This window comes from Corella eumyota, chromosome 5 (genome assembly GCF_963082875.1).
Source record: "Corella eumyota chromosome 5, kaCorEumy4.1, whole genome shotgun sequence".
NCBI classification, from domain to species: Eukaryota; Metazoa; Chordata; class Ascidiacea; order Phlebobranchia; family Corellidae; genus Corella; species Corella eumyota.
Genome location: NC_137494.1, coordinates 14,855,500 through 14,878,017, shown reverse-complemented (window position 1 = coordinate 14,878,017; position 22,518 = coordinate 14,855,500). Strand labels below are relative to the sequence as shown.

The 22,518-nt window shown below is 31.7% G+C and overlaps 2 protein-coding genes and 1 long non-coding RNA gene across 4 annotated transcripts in view; 1 reads left to right on the top strand and 2 right to left on the bottom strand.

The window, feature by feature from the left end:
- The window catches only part of LOC145751855 (dynein heavy chain domain-containing protein 1-like), a 56,640-nt gene extending 46,333 nt beyond the window's left edge, over positions 1–10,307 (bottom strand). The window contains exons 1-18 of the mRNA XM_082567977.1: positions 10,166–10,307; positions 9,393–9,552; positions 8,963–9,121; positions 8,426–8,555; positions 7,643–7,769; positions 7,080–7,214; positions 6,532–6,714; positions 5,824–6,030; positions 5,116–5,322; positions 4,603–4,714; positions 3,942–4,126; positions 3,518–3,615; positions 2,900–3,008; positions 2,201–2,441; positions 1,729–1,795; positions 1,309–1,508; positions 593–799; positions 99–218 (exon numbers count right to left, since the gene is read on the bottom strand). Coding sequence (XP_082424103.1) covers positions 99–218; positions 593–799; positions 1,309–1,508; positions 1,729–1,795; positions 2,201–2,441; positions 2,900–3,008; positions 3,518–3,615; positions 3,942–4,126; positions 4,603–4,714; positions 5,116–5,322; positions 5,824–6,030; positions 6,532–6,714; positions 7,080–7,214; positions 7,643–7,769; positions 8,426–8,555; positions 8,963–9,121; positions 9,393–9,552; positions 10,166–10,263 — 2,745 coding nt within the window. The 5' untranslated portion in view covers positions 10,264–10,307. The remainder of the gene's footprint in view (positions 1–98; positions 219–592; positions 800–1,308; positions 1,509–1,728; positions 1,796–2,200; positions 2,442–2,899; positions 3,009–3,517; positions 3,616–3,941; positions 4,127–4,602; positions 4,715–5,115; positions 5,323–5,823; positions 6,031–6,531; positions 6,715–7,079; positions 7,215–7,642; positions 7,770–8,425; positions 8,556–8,962; positions 9,122–9,392; positions 9,553–10,165) is intronic.
- Positions 10,308–11,145: 838 nt separating this feature from the next.
- Positions 11,146–22,493, bottom strand: LOC145752971 (uncharacterized). Of its 2 annotated transcripts, XR_014283796.1 has the most exons (14): positions 22,362–22,493; positions 19,495–19,693; positions 19,100–19,214; positions 18,769–18,851; positions 18,548–18,712; positions 18,418–18,482; positions 18,307–18,364; positions 18,122–18,230; positions 17,970–18,066; positions 17,111–17,211; positions 16,833–17,041; positions 14,927–16,761; positions 14,749–14,821; positions 11,146–11,859 (listed from the first exon to the last, which is right to left on the bottom strand). It is a non-coding gene; the product is annotated as an uncharacterized LOC145752971 (long non-coding RNA). The 2 variants fall into 2 exon arrangements; XR_014283797.1 differs by lacking the exons at positions 17,970–18,066; positions 18,122–18,230; positions 18,307–18,364; ... (4 more) ...; positions 19,495–19,693; positions 22,362–22,493 and adding an exon at positions 17,267–17,335.
- Positions 20,416–22,302, top strand: LOC145753581 (uncharacterized). The gene is made up of 2 exons (XM_082569986.1): positions 20,416–21,665; positions 21,807–22,302. The coding sequence occupies exons 1-2, from the start codon at positions 20,518–20,520 to the stop codon at positions 22,300–22,302; spliced, it is 1,644 nt and encodes a 547-aa protein (XP_082426112.1). The 5' UTR covers positions 20,416–20,517.
- Positions 22,494–22,518: the final 25 nt, after the last annotated feature.

Here is a 22,518-nt window from a genome sequence, read left to right as displayed (position 1 = left end):
ACTATGACACCACAATTAAGATGATGACCAAAGAATGGTTATCAACTTGTATTTAAAATTTGCAATTATAAATTGTTATTATAGACACCAACACTTACCATAGCAATTAATTTCTTGAATATAATGTTCAAAGCAGGAGACAGACATGAGTTTGGCAAATTACAATCAACAAATAACAACTTGTTTTCAGTAACTAATGAACGTTGCATATTCTTAACCTAAAGACAAGATAAAAAAGTTAAATTTTAGGTTTTTTTACAATAAAATCTATGCCTTGTGTTTATAAGGTATTATGGTAGTAAAATGTAAAAGTTGGTTTAGTAATCTTGGCTTCCCCACATGAGGTCCCGGATTCGATTCCCACTGTTCTTAAGCTGTATACCCCACAGTAAGGTGATATTAACGATTAAAACTTTTGCTGAGTCAACTCTTAATCAGCAGCTTAATTATCGGGCAAATATAATCTATAATTATCTAAACTGCAAAAGTCAGCACGAGACTGGGTCGGAGTAACTGATGTTACTCTATGTTTAAGTCATGAAGTCAACTTTTCTACATCTACAAAAAATTAGATTTAAAAAAAGCATATTACCTTTTCAGTCCAAGTTTTAATTTTGTTCAACAAATCTTCAATAGATCTCGCCGGTTTTCCTTTCCATTTCTCCAACTCCTTTTCGCTCCAAGTTGAAACAAACTTTCGAATATCAATTAACCAAGTGTTGTGCTCATCAGTAAACCGAACAACTTCTTTCAAAGCTGACTCAACCATTTCTTCTTGTATTCGAACCGAGTTTGCAATCTGAAAAAATTAAGTTCAATTAAATAGGTCTTAATATTGAATGAAGGTTGAAACTAAACAATATTATCTATATAAAACATTGCCATTTAGACTAACTAGTCCTCCAGCCTAAAGTCAAAATTAAATTGTCATAATATAGTCGCAACTCTTAACTAATATTTGCCCATAATAATTCACCTGCACGCCACAAATAGCAGTTTTATTTTTTTTTAAGGCCCTAAAAATTGGAAATATATATTGTCCAGTAAACTCCATTACACATAGATTTCCACTTTTATATATAAATTGGGCTATGAATTACAACATATACCAAAAAAAACTTCTTTTTTTTTAAATTTAGGTAACTTTAATGTACGCCAGAAAAAATGTGGTATTTCAAAGATGTTTGAAAATAGTTACATTTAAAAATATAATTCCTTTAAACTAAACCTAAGAATATATCAGAGTAATTTTAAATTCTAAAATTTAGGCCAGAAAATTAATTTGAAAACAAAAATTAAACCAATTACCTCAAAATCTCCCAGCATTCTTTCCCTCAACCCAACTTTATCTAGAACTCCATAATTTTCCACCATCCTGCTCCCCTCAACATTCAACCCAAGTCTCGCTCTCTCACCCGACCTTACCACCATATCTGGGGTCACAATTCCGTCACTACTCTCATTTTTGTTTGGAAATTTCTCAAGTGATATTTGAGGGTCAGTTAAGCCTAGAAAAATATAGAAGTAAATTACAAACTTTTTTAACAATACCTGCTATATCTGACAGTGGTTCAGTGGTCAGAACACTTGGCTTTAGTACACAAAGTCCTAGGTTTAAGCCCCACTGCTATCATGCTGTAGTGTCCTTGGGTAGCGCACTATATACGTTACTCATGTCTAATTTTGTTAATTACACTTAAGTAAAAATCTAAAACAAACTAATTTTACCCGATTCATTGTTTTTTATATCTATTACAAATGGTCTGGAAGTTTCTCTGTTTGAAGGAAGTCTGGCCTGAAATAAAACAAGTTTCAATACATGGCATTAAAGTAACTATGCCTAATTATATTTTGATAAACAAATAACATCATCAGGTTCACAGTTTACCAGACTAGGACAACTGAAGACTTTAAACTATGGTTCTGTTAAGTTAACAATATCAAACACATAGATTTACTACATAAGGTGCTAAGTTTAATCCCCACCGCTTCTATGCTGTAGGAACTTTAGGCGCTATAAACGGTATAAACTTTAGCAGAGCCAATACTACATCAGCAGCTTAATAATCAGACAAATATAAGCGATAATATCCCAAACTACAAAAGTCAACTTTAGACTGGGTCAGGGTAACAAATGTTACTCTATGTTAAGGCTGTCAAATCCAATTTAAAAAATTAGTGAAAAAAACTAAATATTAACCTCTTTGTGAACTTGTGTTTCAGCCTCAATAGTTAACGCGTCCAAATCAGATTGAAATGTAGACAACGAGGAATCAGTAAGATCGTCGGACGATAAGTTGCTTCTGAAGGAGCCTACAGAGGTTGGAGCCGATCCTGGACGTTGTTGGATGTTGGAGGCATAAACTGTGTGCATGGAATGAACGCGATCGCACATCACAGAGAGAACTTTAGCAATGGAAGACAACATGACAGTTCGAAATCTACAAAAAAAATTTATTAATTTAAAATTGCCTTTTTTTATTTATTTTTATTTATCCTCAATGTGGGAAGGTCAAATGCCAACCTAAACATAGTGTAACAACTTTTATCCTGACCAAGTCTCGAGTTGCTTGTGGCAGTTTGGGATAGATCATAATTCCCTAATGAAAAAGCTGCCGATTAAGTTTTGGCTAAGCAGGAGTTCATATTATTTATAGCGCCTTACTCAATCGCACTACAGCATAATAGCAATAAAAATCAAACCAAGGACCTCACTGTGAAGCCAAGTGTTCTGACCACTACATCACACTCCCTGCGATAATTGAACATACCCATATTTAAAAACAATTTGATCCAAAGAATATTTAAACTCAAACTATATTTGAAAATAAGCTAAGATTCTATTTGTTTTTCCTAAAAACTAAACGATATTTTTGTTACTATACTTTCACAATCTTACTTTTCAACAGAAGGTTGCATCTCCAATTTGTGATTCTGTTTGTTGAACACAAATTTTGCTGCAAACACGGAATATATGACAATTGATTCATCTTTCGAGCCAGAGATCCCTTTAAAACAAATCAATATAATTTTATTGGTGGCTCTTTCATGTAACAAGTCATTGTAATAGACCCATTTAGCCTTTATGAAAAAGGTCATAAATTTATAGTTATTTTAACTATTATTAATCAATCTTGGGTTGCACCATTTGTATTGTTGTTTTTTGAAATGACCTAAACTTGGCCAGATTGTAGTGATAAAAAAACCCTGCAGCATGGTGTTGTGGTTAGAACACATGTCTTTACTACTTGAGGTCCTGAGTTTGATTCCCGCCATTCTTATACTGTAGTGCCATTGTGAACTCCTGCTGAGCCAGTATTTAATCAGCAGCGTAATTATCGGGCAATTATAATCTATAATATCCCAAACTGCTAAAGTCAACTCGAGACTAGGTCGGAGTAACTGCTTTTACTCTATGTTTATGTTGCGACCTTCTAACATTGAGAATAAATAAATAAAAAATTGACCGCCGAAAAATTAAGTGATATAACAATGCAATATTTGTTAGTAGTTTTACCTTTGCCAGCATTGCTCTGACTTTCAACATTTGTTGAGAAAGTTTCTTCAGAAAATATGTCCTCATTCGGTTCAAGAAACAAAACATCGTTCACAAACCTTGAAATAAAATCACAAGTAAGTTAACTAAATATAGTATTAGACAAACATAAAGAAATTTAAAATGCAAATTGAATTTTGTGAATAAAGCAGTTAATAGCTTGCTCTGTGTTCTACTCCTTAATAGAAGCATGGTCACAACTTTAACTAATTTGCTGTGATAATTTACCCATTTACCACAACTGGTAGTTTCTATTTATTTTGTAGAGATAGTTAAACATATAATCGTCGTTTTAAATTGGATGTTTATACATATAAGCAATCATTAAGCATCATTACTTAAAGAATTCTATTTTATTCTAAACCACAAAAAAAGTTAAACTTACTTTGTTATAGATATCCGAGCTAATGCCACAAGATGAACAGAAATAGCTTGGTCAATCAAAGTGATAAAAGCTGGAATTTTTTTCGTACGTTCACATGCTCTCCTCAAGTTCTCAGATCTAAGTTCTTGCTTGCGTCGTTGCAAGTACAAAGATTCTTTCAAAAACAACGGGCGAGAGTATTTGGCCTGTGGTAATTAAACAAAATTAGAAGTTTTTATAGAAATTTAAAGATGATTGCAAGGTCAACTGATTTTTTTTATTTATCAATGATTTAGGAAAGTGAACTTTCAACCCAAACATAGAGTAACAACTGTTACCCCAACTGAGTTTCGAGTTGCCTTTAGCAGTTTAAGATATTATAGATTATAAATGTTTGTTAACTAAACTGCTGATTTAGTTTTGGGTTAGCAGGAGTTCATACCGTTTATAGCACCTTATTTAAGAGCGCTACAGCAAAAAAGCAGTTGGAAACAAACCCATGACCTCATGTAGTAAAGCAAAGTGTTCTTACCCCTACACCACACTGCCAGTTTAGTTAAATAATATCACTACAGAATATATATTTAAAACTAGTTAGAACAAAAAGTTAAGGAAAAGGTCAACCTTATGTTACATTTGAAAACAGAATTAAAATGTGTGAAAAATTGTGACAATAATTTACCTGATGTTCATAATATTTCAATTGATCAAAACTTGCTCTCTTAGTTGTGTCCACAACCTTCTTTGAGTACATAAAGAACAGTTCCAGAATATTTTGAACATCTACGCGAATCCTGTTAAAAATATAATTAAAGTAAAACTTATGACTTAAACATAAAGCCCTATTTGTTACCCTGACCCTTCTCTAGCCATGTGGTGTAGTGGTCAAAACACTTCCTACACTACATAAGGTCCTGGGTTCAATCTTTACTGCTCTCATGCTGTAGCGCCCTTGAGAAAGGTGGTATAAATGATTTAAAATACCTAATTTACAGCTCAATTATCGGGCAATTATAATCTATAATATTTCAAACTGCCAAAGTCAACTCAAGACTGGGTATGTTTAGATTGCGCATTTGACCTTCCCACATCAAGTATACATATATAAACAAAAAAAATAACATTTAACAAGCAACTCTGCATAAATATTAGATATTTCTATTTCAAATTAATAAAAATAAAGTAATATTCTTACTTGTTAGCATCTGCTTCGTATTCCAATACAGTATACTGACAAACTGTTGGAGGCTTTCCAGGTAGAAACTCAATCTCACTTAGCTCATGTAACAACCGAAATATGTGAAGCAAAGCTGAGCCAAAGTCAGGAACAGCATGCAAGAGTTGATCCTGTATCAAACTTCTGGTGCGCAAGAACTTGATTCGACGAACACTTAGTTTCCAGCTAAACACACAAATAGTTTTATTTTTTTCACATTTATTTATCCTTAACGTGTAAAGGTCAAATTCTCGACCTAAACATAGAGTAACATCAGTTACCCTGACCCAGCTCAAGTTGACTTTGGCAGTTTGGGATATTATAGAATATATTTGCCCGGTAATTAGGCTGCTGATTAAGTGTTGGCTTACCAGAAATTAAAATTGTTTATAGCACCTTACTCAAGGGCGCTACAGCATGGGAGCAGTGATCGAAACCCAGAACTTTATGTCGTAAAGCCAATGGTTCTGACTATTACACCAGGCTGCCGGTAAATTATTTATCAAGCTATTAATACATTCCAAACTCCCAAAATCAACTTGAGACTGGGTCAAGGTAACCATTGTTTAAGCCGAGAATTTGGTTTTCCCATATTGACTATAAGTAAATATGAAAAACAAATGCATCTTATACAGAATTTAACCATAGGACTGTAGGTCTAAAAAAAATATTATTAACAAAAATTACTTTTGAAATGCTTTTCCGACGAGAAAATTTTTGAAGAATTTTAATTTTGTGATCATGTTCCAGTTGACCGCATTCTTGTGCCACTCAGCGAGAGTCAGCGTTTCCGTGTGATTTTCCTCGGGAAGAACGTGCAAGACTCCAAACGACGAGAAGATGAAATGCTCTTGCTCAATATTATCTCTTGGCACCGAGACCAAGTCATATGGCCTAAAATATTGGAATAATTGTTTAGATTTTCAACAAATTATAATATTTATTGTTTTAAAATAAAGTTTTTTTGTATATATCTTTATCCTAGATGTGGAAAGTTCAAATGTAGACCTAAACGTAGAGTAACATCAGTTACTTCAACCCAGTCTTAAGTTGCCTTTGACAGTTTTGGATATTACATGAAATATATTTGCTTGATTATTAATTTGCTGGTTAAGTGCTGACTCAGCAGAAGTTCGTACAGTTTATAAAGCTTTACTTAAGGGCGCTACAGCATGAGATCACTGGGAATCGAACCCAGGACCTCATGTAGTGTTGGGAGAGTTCTGACCACTACACTATGCTGCCAGTTAAAAGTAAATGAAAATATATTTCGATGTCAGTATAAACTCTTATTTAGTCAAGAACCAATGTTACTCTATGTTTAGGTCGCACATTCAACCTTTCAAGAAAAGTAAAAAAGTTGGCTTAAATTTCAATACAAACAATAAGACTCACCTATAATGTCTGTTAGGAGCTCTGTTAAGGTAAATAAACTTCACTTTGTGCAGATGTTTATGCTGAATAAACAGTTCTACGGCTTCCCTGCCAGTCATTGATTGAAATTCTTCAAGCTTTGTGCTAATCTTGGTTTGTTTTCGTTGTGTGAGATCATCGTATTCAGGTGGTTCACTCCATTCACTTAAAAAGTTTAATTAATTAAAACATAAATGTGTGTTATATTAACATAGTCATTAGATAACTGGAAACATGGTGTACTAGTCAGAACACTTGGTTTTACTACATGAGGCCCTGAGTTTGGTACCCACTTCTCTTATGCTGTAGCGGTCTCGAGTAAAGTGTTATAAACGATATAAACTCCTAGTAAGCCAATACTTAATAAGCAGCATAATTACCAGGCAATTATATTCTATAATATCCTAAACTGCCAAAGGCAACTTGAGACTTGGTCGAGGTAACTGATGTTACTCTATGTTTACATCATGAAGTCGACCTATCCCCATAAAAAAAATACTTAAAAAAATTAGATTTAGTCAGACACCAACCTGGTTACTTCACTGCATGTTTCATCGCAAGTGTCAGGAAATTTGCAATTAATTGCAGCAACAGTGGTGCTTTGTTTTTCTTTCCATATTGATTCTTTGACAACAGTTTCTTCTGCTACAGGGGCTATGTTTTTGCTAAAAATTTATAGAATAAAAAAATTAAAATTATAATTTATAAAAAAAGCCTATTTAATTTTTTTTACAGTTAATCTATACTGCAGCTTAGTGTAGTGGTTAGAACATTTGGCTCAACTACATGATATCCTGGGTTTGATCCCCACTGCTTTCTTAATTTAGCCCTTTTGAGCAAGGTGCTGTAAACCGTGTGAACTCCTGCTGAGCCAACACTTAATAAGCAGCTTGATCATCGAACAATGATAATCTATAATATCCCAAACTGCCAAAGTAAACCTTAAACTAGGATGGAGTAACTAATGTTACTCTATGTTCAGGTCGTTAAATCAACCTTCTTACAATAAAGATAATTAAATATGAAAAAAAAAATAATTTTACTACAATGCGCCTAGTCAGGTAGAAGTTTTATTAAAATTTAACTCATTTACCTTAAAGTTCCCAACGACAGTGGTTTTGCTCGAAAATGTTTTAAAGGATTATCACCAGGCCCTCTTCTTTGTAGCACATAAGGGGATTTACCATTAGGTAATACCAACAATTCCTCATTGGTTGTCCCTAAAAAAAATTTTTTTAATTATTTTTAGTCACAAATTAGTGCTTTTTTACATATTATTTTAATAAGAAAGCTTATTTTTACAAATTAAATAAAAAACTTATTTAAACAAATCTTATTTATTTGTCATATATTAAATTACTAAATAAACTCGTTAAAACATGACCTAACGTGACCTGTGTACAAAATAAAAACATCAACAGTTTAACAAATATAAAAGAAGATTAAATTACTTATTATTGTTTGTTTGTTACAATTTGTTGTTTTACTAAATTTACTAAACTCAAAGCAAAATCAGAAATGTTTTCTGATATTAAATTAATATTCTTGATGTGAGAAGGTCAAATTAAAAGTTATATGAAAACTGGTTACACCACCATGAGGTTGTGGGTTCAATCCCCACTGGTCTCATGCTGTAGCAACCTTGAGTAAGGCGCTTTAAATGGTATAAACTCCTGCTGAGCCAGCACTTAATCAGCAGCATAATCACCAAGCAATTATAATCAATAATATCCCAAACTGCCACAGGCAACTCGAGAGTAACGTATTCAACCTCCCACATACAAAAAAATGATTATTTAGATATTACAAAAAAAATGATTATTTAGAACACCAATTCCATCATAAGTTGTTACACTAAAATCTTTTTCTGGCTCACCTTGAGCAGTTGCTGAGGGCATCTCCATTTGAGAAATTAAATTCTTTTTGAAATATTTCATCGCAGCGTTTCCATGAGAAAAACTAGGTCCATATTTCGATTGAATTCGGTCAAACTCAACTGGAAACACCTGAATAAAAAAATTTTCGTTACCAAGAAAAACCATAACAAGAAAAAATAGTTTTATTTTTTTAATATTTATTTATCCTCGATGTCGGAAGGTCGACTTCACGACCTATACATAGGGTAACATCAATTATCCCAATCAAATCTAAAGCTGACTTCGCTAGTTTGAAATATTATTGATTATAATTGCCTAATAATTAAGCTGCTGATTAAGAGTTGGCCCAGCACAAGTTTATTCCATTAATAGTGCCTTACTTAAAAGCGCTACAACATGAGAGCAGTGGGGATCGAACCAATGCCCCATGTAGTGAAGCTATTTTAATTTCCAAACTACTGCAAATTCAATGCTTTGAAATAAACATATAAATTACTATTTTAACCATCCTCTAATAAAATGACAAACAAACTTACATTACTAAGACTGTCCAAAATGGGGACATCAAATAATCTTTCCATGTTTTCGGTATAATGTAAAACCAAACGCTCGACATAATGTGATATTGATGTTGTATGAAAGTATTTGCAGAAAGGAGCCACCACGCCAAGAACGTGGTTTAAATCCAACCAATCCTAATAAAAAATTAAATAAACAACAAGAACTAAACTGATAAGGTGCTAGACAGATGTCTACAAAAAATAACAGAAGTTTGGCATACACTGCCATTAAGTAAAGATAAAATATTGAGTTCTGGGTATAAATCTATTTTTTTGTTAATGTAAAAACTTTTATAAAGACATTTTTTTATTCTCAATAACAAATTAAATGGCAATTTATTACAAACTCAGTATTAGTAACTTGCATCAACTTAGTATATACTAAGTTATTAAATTTTTTAACTACCTGTTTGGTTGACGTTGGCTGGAGAGCAGCAATGATGACTTTAACAAATTCTGTGCACAATTCACCTACATCTTCTGCATGAGGTTGGCCATTATAGTTTATAGAATATTCTAACTTTGTTCGTAATGCGCTCGCCCACTGGGATGATACTGGCCAATGTCTGTTAAACAACAAGATGATTTTAAATTTAAAGTTTAGAGCAAAGTTTTCCTTTTTGCAAAACTCATGCTTTTTATGCCAGAGATTAACGCCTGTAAAAATTTATCAAACACTTTATGCCAATTTAAATATCTTTTACAGTTTCAGTCAAATTCACGAAAATATTTAGGAGATTTATGCCGGTTAAATCTGGAAAAACCCATAAGTTCTGCAGTAAGATGCCTTTTAATAAACACAAGTTAGTTTTTAATAAAAACATTTTAAAAGTAAATCATTTCAAAAGTAAATTGAAGGAAACAGGCAGAATTTAGTTGACAGTCCAGTCTGGAAAGTAGGGCAGTTTTCAACGAGATCTCGTGCGTGCAAGCGTAAAATTGGCGTGACGGCGCGTGCATGCATATTAAAATTTTTGGTCTACGCATGCACGCGTGATTTATGTTACCGTGTTTACCTTAATTTTGTATTTACTTTTAAAGCCAGGCGTGCAAAACGCCAATTTCAGACGTGCATTTTTTTCAACCAAAAAAATCTTGTGCATGCACGCTGCCCTACTTTTCAGACTGGCAGACAGTATTATGTTTACAATTTTTTAAATATAAAGATAAGACACTAACGTTGACGATGCATTGTTGTTAAATATATTTCCGTTTCTGATATCAGGTAATTTGGGAGAAGAAGGAGTAAAGGAAACACTATCCTGGTAAAATGTCATTTTGCGTTTTAGGTCATTCTTGCACTTGCAGTTTTAAGTCATCTTACAACTAAATTAAAAGTACCTACAACAAGAAAAATACTAAATAATATTCTATTTAGGCACTTTTTATAAATAGTTACGACAAAATAAATAACAATATTTCAAAATTCAAATATATTTTGCAAAAGTTTTTCAGTCAATATTTCGTTATTTAGACTGTAAACAGTAGCTATTCAAATTAATCTTTAAATTAATATACAAATTAAATTTTTAATCTACTTTTTAAACGTATTATAGTTATTATTTTAACGAAAAACAAAGTTTGTTTTTAATTTAAAATTGCAGATAAAACGTGCGAACGGTAGTCTGTGTTACCATAACAACCACATAGAAGTGTTGTCAAATAATTTATTTTAATTTATTAGTGTTGCCACATAACCTTTTTTCATTTTTTATTATCTTTGATGTAAAAATAAATTTTAAGTTTAAATAAATAGAGTTTAAATTTTTTTTATAACATGCAAATAACATTTTATAATATAAAATGAAGTTACTAAAAAAATTTTTTTATAGATATAATATAAATTAAAATATTTAAAAGAATATTCTAGTTTTATAAACTGGCAACTAAAAATGCGAAGTTTTAGACATTAGCTTGTGATTTTTTCAAACAAGCCTGGTGTAGTGGTCTGAACTCTCCTACTCTACATTAAGTCCTGGGTTCCATCCCAAGTGATCTCATGCTGTAGCGGCCTTGAGTATTGAGTATACTTAATCAGCTGCAATTATAATTTATACAATATTCAAAACTGCCACTGGCAATTTCAGACTGGGTCAGGGTAACTGATGTTACTCCATGATTAGGTTGTAAAGTTGACCTTTCCAACAAGTATAAAAATATAAACATAAAAAAGATAAAAATTTAGGTAAATAAACAAAAAAACAGTTTGAATTACCTTTTGAATATTGTTATTGTGTTAATAACGCATTTGTTTATATCGTAAAGGGGTAACACTAAAAGAAGAAATGAGGAAAACGAGAAAAGTGAGAAAATAAGAAAAATTAAAATTGAGGAAAATGCAAAAAAAAATTTTTGTTTTAAAAAATAAATATCAAAAAAATACAAATAAAAACAGGAAAATACGAAATGAGAAAAAGTATAAAAAAACAAGAAACAGGTAAATAATAAAACAAGATATCAAAAAATTAAAATTGCAGGAATAAGAAAAATAGGGAAATCAAAAAAAAGGAAAAACAACTAACATAATATGGTTTAAATATTAGGATTTAAAAAATAACACGACCACATTTAATAAGTTTAATAAAAAGTTATTTATAAACACAGCTCTTTACAATAATGTTGCTTAAAGTTGTATTTAAAAAAGTAATAAACATCAGATCACCTGCCATGACTCAAGATTTACAAATAAGATGGCCACAAGGTTCGATCTTCACATCCTTGTCATTCTCGGCACAGATCTTACAAAGTTGGAACGTTGATCTTGCAATAAAGCTCGTATTGTTCCTGTGAGACTAGATGTGTTCTTCCTCAATGTTGGTTTTCACATAGAAGGTTGAAAGGTCAGGGTTCGTAGGTCAACCATCAGGATATAACTATGTTAAAAAAATTAATAAAAAAAATTTTGAATTTAAGACAAAAACGTTTTTATTTTTAAATTCAACTGAAATAGGAAAAATGTTGGAATTTTAGTATAAAAATGTTAACTTTTAAGAATTTGATTTTTTACAATACTAAAATAATTGATTTTGTTTTTAAAATTATTCTAAAATTAAAGATTTAAATAAATCTAACGCGATAAAAATTAATATAAATTTTTTACTTAATGACTAAACCTTAAAACAATGTCACCACCTTTAATTAAAGAGGGGTTGTGACCATGATGTGGCATGTTTCAATGTAACAAGTGTTGTAAAACTATTTTTAGAAGTCAGTAATGCAAAACAATTGATAAGAAATAGATTAAAGCAGAACCACACTTATAGCTGGAACTTTTGTCTGTGTAATTTCAATTAAAGGGCACCAACTTAAAGTTAATAGATTATATCAGAATTACAATAAGTCAAAATCTAAAAAGAAATTAAAGTTTTAATATATGTAACAAACAGCATTTAATTAAAAACCATAATTGGATAAGAAATGTACTTTGAAGAAAAGGAAAATAAACTTACTGCTGAGTTAAAACAACTTTGTGTAGAAACACAACATGGAAAGTGGAAGGAAAATAAACCACAAGAATCAGCAAAAATTCTCCACAAAATGGGGTTGCTTTATAAGGAGAAAAGTCCTGATAAATTGAGCTTGATAAGAAGTTGTGCACTTTTAAATTCAGCTATAGTGAGAAATCCTTCAAATGTTGAAACAATTAAGAAAGATCTGGATAATCTTTGCTCACATTTGCTTAAAATATCAAAAGCCGATCAATCTTTGGCAAATTTAAGAAATATTTCTGCAAAAGTTGCTGTAAAAGTCAAAAAACTGAGAGAAAATACTGAAAATAAATTGTCACAGTTAGAACATATTCCTTATGAAATAGCTGAAGCAAAATTAAAAGAACTAGAATGTAATAAAATACAAACAGTTTGTGCTATACAAGATGATATAGCCAATCAATACACTTCTTTCATGAAATTTATAGCTGAAAAGTGTGTTAAAATCATGGGAAAACCTCCATGTGAATTTGCCATAGCTGGAATGGGGTCTCTTGCACGAAACGAAATAACTCCTTACTCTGATTTTGAGCACATTATTTTGCTGGATGACAACAAGGAAGTGGATAACAACACTCTGGAATATTTTAGATGGTTTTCTGTCATTTTTCATTTTATTATCATGAATTTAGGAGAAACTATGATTCCATGTGTTGCAATTCCATCTTTAAACGATTATTACAACAAAAGTGGAATTGATTGGTTTTTTGATTGCTTTTCTAAACGAGGAATTTCCTTTGATGGAATGATGCCTTCTGCTTGTATATTTCCTCTAGGAAGACAAGAAGGTACCACAAACAAGCCATGGCCAACAGAACTAATTCAACCTGTCAGTGAAATGATTAAGTATCTTGACTTTAAAGTGGATTTAGAGAATGGTTATCACTTAGCTGATGTGTTGAAACGAACATGTTTTGTTTATGGAGAAGAAGAAATTTACAAACAATATTGTGATCTGGTTAAACAAAAACTTGAAATGAAAGATTCTTCCCAAACCAAATCAAATTTAATTCAAGAATTAAAAAAAATGGATTTTATGCCATATGTAGGTGCTTTAGGAATAAACAATCAAAAGTTTAACATGAAACAAATTCTTTACAGAACTATATCACTATTTTTAACAATCGTTTGTGACTTTCACAAAGTTTTAACCACTGGATTTGAAGCAATAAATGAGTTAAAAAAACAAAAAATAATTGATTCAACGACTTCCCATAATCTTAAGTATGCTTTGTCCGTTGCTTGTGAAGTTAGACTAAAACTTTATACAAAAAAACAAGGCCATGATGATTATATTAATAAAGGAAAAACTTTTCGAGGTTTAGATTACGATCCTGCTCAAGAATTAATTCAAGCTGTTGGAGAAACATGTCTTGTGAGGTATTTTGAAATTTCAAGAAATTTACAAATAATAACTCCAATTCAAACACAAGAAGAAAACAAATATTCGAATGAAATTAACATTCCAGATCAACAGACTTCAAGTTTGGAATATTTTACGACTTTATATATTTTACGACAAAACAAACAAATTATATCAGAATGGGAGAAAATAAAATCTTTAAACTGGTTAAAAAATGACATTGATGGGCTTGGAATTAAACTTCTTGTTTGTAATGCTTATGCTATTGAAGAAAACTTTGAAGTTGCATTAAAGTTGCTTGAACAAATAATATCTCATGTTCAACCTGAACATGGGTTATATCTTTATTGTTATTGTTTTCAATTAACAATAGAATGTCTCTTTAATTTAAAAGAATATGAGCAAATAGAAACAATCTCTCAACCATTTCTCCAACAATTTCCAAAATCAAACCAGGATATTGGAGTACAACTTACAATACTAAATAAATGTGGCATCTCACAACTTCAACTTAACAAACCAGAAGATGCACTTTCAACTTATTTAAAATATTCAAACATCGATCGAAACTTAATTTTAGAATGTCCTGAAAAAATGTATGACATATATCGAGGTATGGGAGCATGTTATTGGAAACTTGGTAAATATGAACAAGCAATATTACAATTCAATGAAGCACAGACTCAACTAAACAAACTAACAGTTAAGCCAACATTAGTACAACATGATATTTATTTTGGTTTACACAAATGCTATAAAGCATTGGGTAAACAAGATGAAGCTTTAAAGTATTATAAACTAGTTGATGAAATATACCAACAATGCAGTGAAACTGAAAAACAACAATTAAGAAATAACTAACAACAGAGTTACCCCACCACAACAAGGTCAAGAGGTTAAATTAATTCTACCTGTAAGACCTGGTGCAAAATAATTCCAATATCTTGAGATCTTATAACGATGAGTTTTAATTGTCCCAGCTTTCTAGAACGTTTAACAAACTCTTTATTGAAATTAAATAAAAAACAAACAGAAAAATTAACTCAACATTTTTGCGAAAATATTGCTTAGTCACATGTTATTACTCACCATAAATGACGTCATAATATTTTATTTCGATTTATCCTCGATGTAAGATGGTCGACTTTAAGCATAGATCTGTAATAAAGCCCTTAGCATCTCTATCAATTCCAATGCCAAGGCTTTCCTAGCCTCAAACCAGACTTGATGCCGGTTTGCGACGAACAGCGGGAAAACCTGTCGGCTTTGGACAATCACACACAGTGTTGACAACTGGGGTACCAAAACAAAACATCCTCAACTAAAATTAGCTGATATTGATTTGATGAACAAAAAAAATACGTAAGAAACCCCTTTTCACAGGCGCAATAATAACTTTCGTTCGTCGAACCGAAATAGTGCAAACTCGCTGCCATCCCGTGTGATTTAAACACCGTACAAAAGTCTGAATACAAAAAAACCCATAGAGACTTTATTAAAGTAAATATACGTATATACAAGTTATAAAGGGTACAAACAAATGAACCCCTTTATTCAAGGGCAAGTCTAACGCCCATAAGGCAGTTAGATGCTCTAAATTTATTCGTTATTATATTGAACATGGTCCAATTGTGTATTTTTTCCTTGTAAAAATTGTCGCTATTTGTTATGTAGAGCCAGTGTGAATTATGCCTAATTTTCTGTTTAGTTGGACTGTATTATTTTATAAATGCAAAGAATATGGGTTAACAGTGTGAACCCTTTTCTATACAAATATGTGAATTGACAGTTATCCGTTTTTGTGTTTTTCCCGCGTGATATTATTTCTGACAGTTGGTGTATTTTTTGGTTCTTAAAACACACACCTAATTATTAAAGTTTTATATTTAGAAGTAGTTAACAGTTAAATACTATTATAAAGGATGTTTTCTACTAGAGCTATACTGGGTTATAATAAATGTAATTATTTTTATGTAGATTATTTTACACTGAAACTACCATCATAGGATTGATTTATTATTATAAATAAAAAGTGTCGTAATTTTTTTTTTCTTTCTGTACAATTTTGTTCTGTTATTTTATTCACTCCTTTATTTCATTTTTATTTTTTTATGCGTATTTTTGTATTTTATCGTAATTAATATTGATTTAATTTATATTGGGTTTGGTGACCATGCCATAACATATTTAAAATCTTTATGTAAACATTAATACTTTTAGCATGTTTTAAATCATTAAATTGATTTTGACATTTTTTCCCGTCGCATTTTTGTAATATGAATTGTATATCGTATTTATTATTTACTTTTATCAATGTGTGAAAAACCGGAATAAAAAAATGTAGTTGAGATATAAAAGACGTCGTTGTGTGTAATGTACTCGTGATTATGTTAATGGTTATGTATGTAACCTAGAAACTAGTTTTTGTTGTGTGTACGTAATATAACCTTTTTTGTATAAGTGTAATGTAACCTTTGGGATAATTACGTGATGAACGTGTTTGATTAATAAATAGATGTTGTCTGTAGATTTGGTTTGCTATTTTGACTACAAATAACGGGTCTTAAACCATAACCCCATTAAACGAGCAGTGTTCTCATCATTGTCACCACTCTGATTCGAAGAGGGGTTGTGACCACAGTTGGGTGCATTCCGAGATGGAATTGGTGAAGCAGAACTACCTCTTGGGTGTCTTGGTGGGGGTACAGTAGATAGGGGACTTCCAATGGGGTCAGGTTTACCCATTCTAAGGGGTAACTGAGGCACTTGGGGTTCCCATGGAGCTTTGGTGGTCAGGGGCAAGAACTGAGATGATAGTGGGGTCATTAATAAAACAGTAGGGGGTCTGGGGGGGAACTTGGGGGGTTGTTTGTTGGGGTTGTTCGACTGGATTGATTAACGTCGGGGTTTCTGTTGTGCTTGGCCTGAAACAAAATATTTTCTTTGGTAACAAATATAAACTTTACTTAAAAACATTTTAATAAACTACTTCCACCTTGGTACAATCCAGTCATAATCACTCGGAACTCTGTGTCTCGATTGTCCCGAGTTATCCTCACTCTGTGGCTCCCCTAGGGGTCATGGTGTCAGTGTGGCTCCCCCCTGTGGTCAGGGAACAACAGAAGGAGAGTTGATGCCATGAGCAAAGTCGTAAACGTCGATCGAGGAGTTTTTTTGCAAGGAAGCAAATGGTTTAAACATTTCCTGAATTTATTTTTGATTATTCAAAATTATCTTTTTCATTTTTTTCACATTAAAACTAATATAACTCACCGGTTTACTTGACTCTTGATCCATTTGGAAAGCTGGGTTAACTCCACCTCTAAATGCTGGGTTGGGTGAGTGGGTCCTGAAGGGCAATCTTTGGTATCTCACTGTAACAAGAACAAATATAACAAACAACATATCTTAACTTATACACCAACATACTTGCAGTGGTCGAACCCAGGTCAAAAATGTTGGACGTTGGTCGAGCTTTCTGGGGTTTTTATTTTCTTCTGTTTGGAGGTGAATTAATCGGGGTTGGAATAATAAATTCTAAACATTTTCAGGGAACAAAATAACGGGTCGCTATTCGCTAAACGCGAATCGTTTTTTACAAAAATATTAGAATTAGCGAATCAACCAAAAAAGTTCAAGCGATAATAATACTTTCGTGTATATTTGTGTATTGTTACGATCTATTTTTAACCGGTTTAACACATTTATAATTACACCAATATAATCCTGCATGAATGTAGTACTATAGGGCATTTAATAACAAAAACTTTCCATGTTTGGCAATGCGTAAACTTCACCTCCGGGTTTGTTTAGTTGTTGCGCAATTTTTTAAATACATAACACAGCTTTAAAGTAATCGAAAATGTTTCGTTTTTTGTTCGAAAAATTATCAACGATTGTTCAACAAGACGTTACATTTTAAAAAGCCATGCAACGCGTCAAGTGTTATCAAAAAACGAAGATTATGACTTGGACCTAATTATTGCTCTATAAATTCAACCTCATTTTTAGCGAATCGATTTTTAAATGTTAATTCGTACCCTGATTTTAAATAATTTTCATTTTAAAGCTCTCTCTAAGTAGGACCAATATTATCTTTTTTACTTTTCACAATAAAACTAATATAACTCACCGGTTTACTTGATTCTTGATCCATTTGGAAAGCAGGGTTAACTCCACCTCTCAATGCTGGGTTGGTTGGGTCCTGAAGGGCATTCTTTGGTATCTCACTGTAACAAGAACAAATATAACAAACAACATAACTTAACTTATACACCAACATACTTGCAGTGGTCGAACCCAGGTCAAAAATGTTGGACGTTGGTCGAGCTTTCTGGGGTTTTTGTTTTCTTCTGTTTGGAGGTGAATTAATCGGGGGTTGGAATAATAAATTCTAAACATTTTAAATAATTTTCATTTTAAAGCTCTCTCTAAGTAGGACCAAGTAGTATGTAAATATTTGTGTTTACCTTATTTCCAGGAACATCATTTGTTGCTACTAGTTTGGGGTGAGGTGAATTCCAATTACTAAAATATAACATTGTTAGAAAAGTAACTTTATATTTACAACACTAAGCTACCTGTTAGAAGGACGTTCAGACATGTGCGGTGTGTTGGGTTTGGGTGGAATTACTGAACTTTCACTCTAAACAAAAAGTTGAATATTTATTCTTAATTCAAAGCACAATTTACAACACTGACAAAACCTACCTCAAAACTGCCCCCTAGTGGATGACCTACACCAAACAAGGTTGAAAGTGACCCTGGGGTGAGACCTGTCTCCGGGGCATGTTAGGAAAGTGGTTGGACAACCAGGGGGGCCAAGGGGGTGCGGTATGTGATTGGGGAGGGATCAAAAGTGGAACCAAGATGGGCCTGGAACAATTAGGTTTTATAAATTTTTGATGATATTTTTAAACACTTGTACTTACATTATTAGTTCCAGTGATTGGTCTTCCAACTTCACCAAACAAATCTTCTTCCTCATCTTTGCTTTTTCATCTCAATTTTAGATCTAAAACAATAAAAAATTAAGTGAGTTTGTATTTTGAATTACATCTTTTAATAAACCAGAGGTTCTGGGTTTGAATCCCATGGCCACCATGTTGCATTATATGTGAATAAAACTATTAGTTTCATGGTTTAATTCTCAATGCTGCTGTGTTAAAACAATCTCAGCCTTAACAGTTGTTCCTCCTAATAAGTCCAAGAAGTAGCAGGTTAAAAGTCAACATCACCAAATCAATAAAGTTTTAAACTAACTTGAGACTGGGACAATGAAAGTAGAATTGGGTTCTCAATAAAAACCCACCCAGTTGTCTTCTCCATCTTTTAAGTTCTCACATCTGCACCATGGATTGGAAAGTGAGAGTTGTTCCTGCAAAATGTTTGCTTTAAAACAATTTTGTAATTCATTTTATGGCAAACATGATTTACAAAAACAATTAACATAATATGGTTTAATATTGACCATTTATGTTTTAAGTAAATATAAATAAAATAATCATTTACAGCAACAATTTATGTGACAAAAATTATGATTTAAAAAATAACACGACCACATTTACTGAGTTTAATAAGAAGTAATTTATAAACACAGCTCTCCACAATAATGTTGCTTAAAGTTGTATTTAAAAAAGTAATAAACATCAGATCACCTGCCATGACTCAAGATTTACAAATAAGATGGCCACAAGGTTCGATCTTCACATCCTTGTCGTTCTCGGCACAGATCTTACAAAGTTGGAACGTTGATCTCTCAATAAAGCTCGTATTGTTCCTGTGAGACGTGGATGTGTTCTTCCTCAATGTTGGTTTTCAAATAGAAGGTTAAAAGGTCAGGGTTCGTAGGTCAACCTTTAAAAAGTAAAAAAAAAACTAAAATAAGTTGTTCAACATTTAGCAAAAATAAATTGCTTTATTTTTCATATTAATTATCCCAAAAATAAGAAGTCAAAATCTAAAAATAAATAATATTTAAAGTTATTATGTTCAGGCAACATATGTTTAATATTTTAATGTTTATGAGTTGATATTGTGAACAAAGAATTTATATTTGTCAATAAATGTTTACTTAGCAAACAACCTCGTGACCAAGTTATTTCACAATATCATTTTAACGATTATTATTTAAAGTTTAATACTGTGGCAGTAGGGCAATAATTTACATTTGAGTAAAATAATAAGAACTAAAAATGAAATTTAAAGAAAAGGAAAATAAACTTGCTGCTGAGTTAAAACAACTTTGTGTAGAAACACAAGATGGAAAGTGGAAGGAAAATAAACCACAAGAATCAGCAAAAATTCTCCACAAAATGGGGTTGCTTTATAAGGAGAAAAGTCCTGATAAATTGAGCTTGATAAGAAGTTGTGCACTTTTAAATTCAGCTATAGTGAGAAATCCTTCAAATGTTCAAACAATTAAGAAAGATCTGGATAATCTTTGTTCACATTTGCTTAAAATATCAAAAGCAGATCAATCTTTGGCAAATTTAACAAATATTTCTGCAAAAGTTGCTGAAAAAGTTAAAAAGCTAAGAGAAAATACTGAAAATAAATTGTCACAGTTAGAACATATTCCATTCGAAATATCAGAAGCAAAATTAAAACAACTAGAATGTGATAAAATACAAACAGTTTGTGCTATACAAGATGACATAGCCAGTCAATACACTTCTATCATGCAATTTATAGCTGAAAAGTGTGTTAAAATCATGGGAAAACCTCCATGTAAATTTGCCATAGCTGGAATGGGGTCTCTTGCACGAAAAGAAATAACTCCTTACTCTGATTTTGAGCACATTATTTTGCTGGATGACAACAAGAAAGTGGATAACAACACTCTGGAATATTTTAAATGGTTTTCTGTCATTTTTCATTTTATTATCATGAATTTAGGAGAAACCATCATTCCATGTGTTGCAATTCCATCTTTAAACGATTATTACAACAAATGTGGAATTGATTGGTTTTTTGATTGCTTTTCTGAACAAGGAATTTCTTTTGATGGAATGATGCCACATGCTTGCATTTTTCCACTAGGAAGACGAGAAGGTACCACAAACAAGCCATGGTCAACAGAACTAATTCAACCTGTCAGTGAAATGATCAAGTATCTTGACTCTGATGTTGATTTAAAGAATGGTTATCACTTAGCTGATGTGTTAAAACGAACATGTTTTGTTTATGGAGATGAAGAAATTTACAAGCAATATTGTGATCTGGTTAAACAAAAACTTGAATCAAAAGATTTTTTTAAAACCATATTAGATTTAGTTCAAGAGTTAAATAAAATACATTTCTGGCCATCTACTGATGCATTAGGCATAAACAATAAAAAGTTTAACATGAAACAAATTCTGTACAGAACTATATCATTATTCTTGACAATTATTTGTGACTTTCACAAAGTTTTTACCACTGGATTTAAGGCAATAAATGAGTTAGAAAAACAAAAAATTATTGACTCAAGGACTTCCCATCATCTTAAGTATGCTCTGTCTGTTGCTTGTGAAGTTAGACTAAAACTTTACACAAATAAACAAGGTCAAAATGATTATATTAATAAAGGAAAAACTTTTCGAGGTTTAGAATACAATCCTGCTCAAGAATTAATTCAAGCTGTTGGACCGGCTAGTCTTGTGAGATATTTTGAAATTTTAATGAATTTAAAAAATCTTCAAACAGAACAAGAAGAAAACAAGTTTTTAAATAAAGTCCACATTTTAGATCAACAAACTTCAAGTTTACAATATTGGGCGAGTTTACGCATTTTACGTCAAAATAAACAAATTATATCAGAATGGAAGAAAAGAAAATCTTTAAACTGGTTAAAAAATGACAACTACGGGCTTGAAATTAAATTTTATGTTTGTAATGCTTATTTTGCTGAAGAAAACTTTAAAGTTGCATTAAATTTGCTTGAACAAATAAGATCTCATGTTCAACCTGGTCATTTCCTATATCTTAGCTGGTTACAATTAACAATGGAATGTCTCTTTACATTAAAAGAATATAAGCAAATAGAAACATTATCTAAACCAGTTCTTCAACACTTTCCAATACCAAACCAGGATATTGAATTACAACTTTTAATACTTAAAAATTGTGCCCAACCACAACTTGAACTTAACAAACCAAAAGTTGCACTTTTAACTTATTTACAACATTCAAATATTAATGAAAACTTAGAATGTCCAAGTGAAATGTCAAGTATATATCAAGGTATGGGAGGATGTTATTACAATCTTGGTAAATATAAACAAGCAAAATCACAACTCAAAAAAGCACAAACTCAACTAAAGAAACTAACAGTTAAGTCAACTTTAGCAGAACATAATATTTATGATGGTTTACACAAATGCTACAAAGCATTGGGTAAACAAGATAAAGCTTTAAAGTATGGCAAACTAGCTGATGAAATATACCAACAATGCAGTGAAACTGAAAAACGAGAATTAGAATGAAATAACTAACAACAGACTTACCCCACCACAACAAGGTTAAAAGGTTAAATTAATTCTACCTGTAAGACCTGGTGCAAAATAATTCCAATATCTTGAGATCTTATAACGATAAGTTTTAATTGTCCCAGCTTTCTAGAACATTTAACAAACTCTTTATTGAAATTAAATAAAAAACAAACAGAAAAATTAACTCAACATTTTTGCGAAAATATTGCT

What these genes read in the sequence shown, in the direction of transcription:
- LOC145753581 (XM_082569986.1), top strand. Translation starts at nt 20,518, where the DNA reads ATGCAATTTATAGCTGAAAAGTGTGTTAAAATCATGGGAAAACCTCCA. An exon ending in AAAAGAAAATCTTTAAACTG is followed by an intron (nt 21,666 to 21,806) that starts GTTAAAAAATGA and finishes CCTATATCTTAG; the next exon opens with CTGGTTACAATTAACAATGG.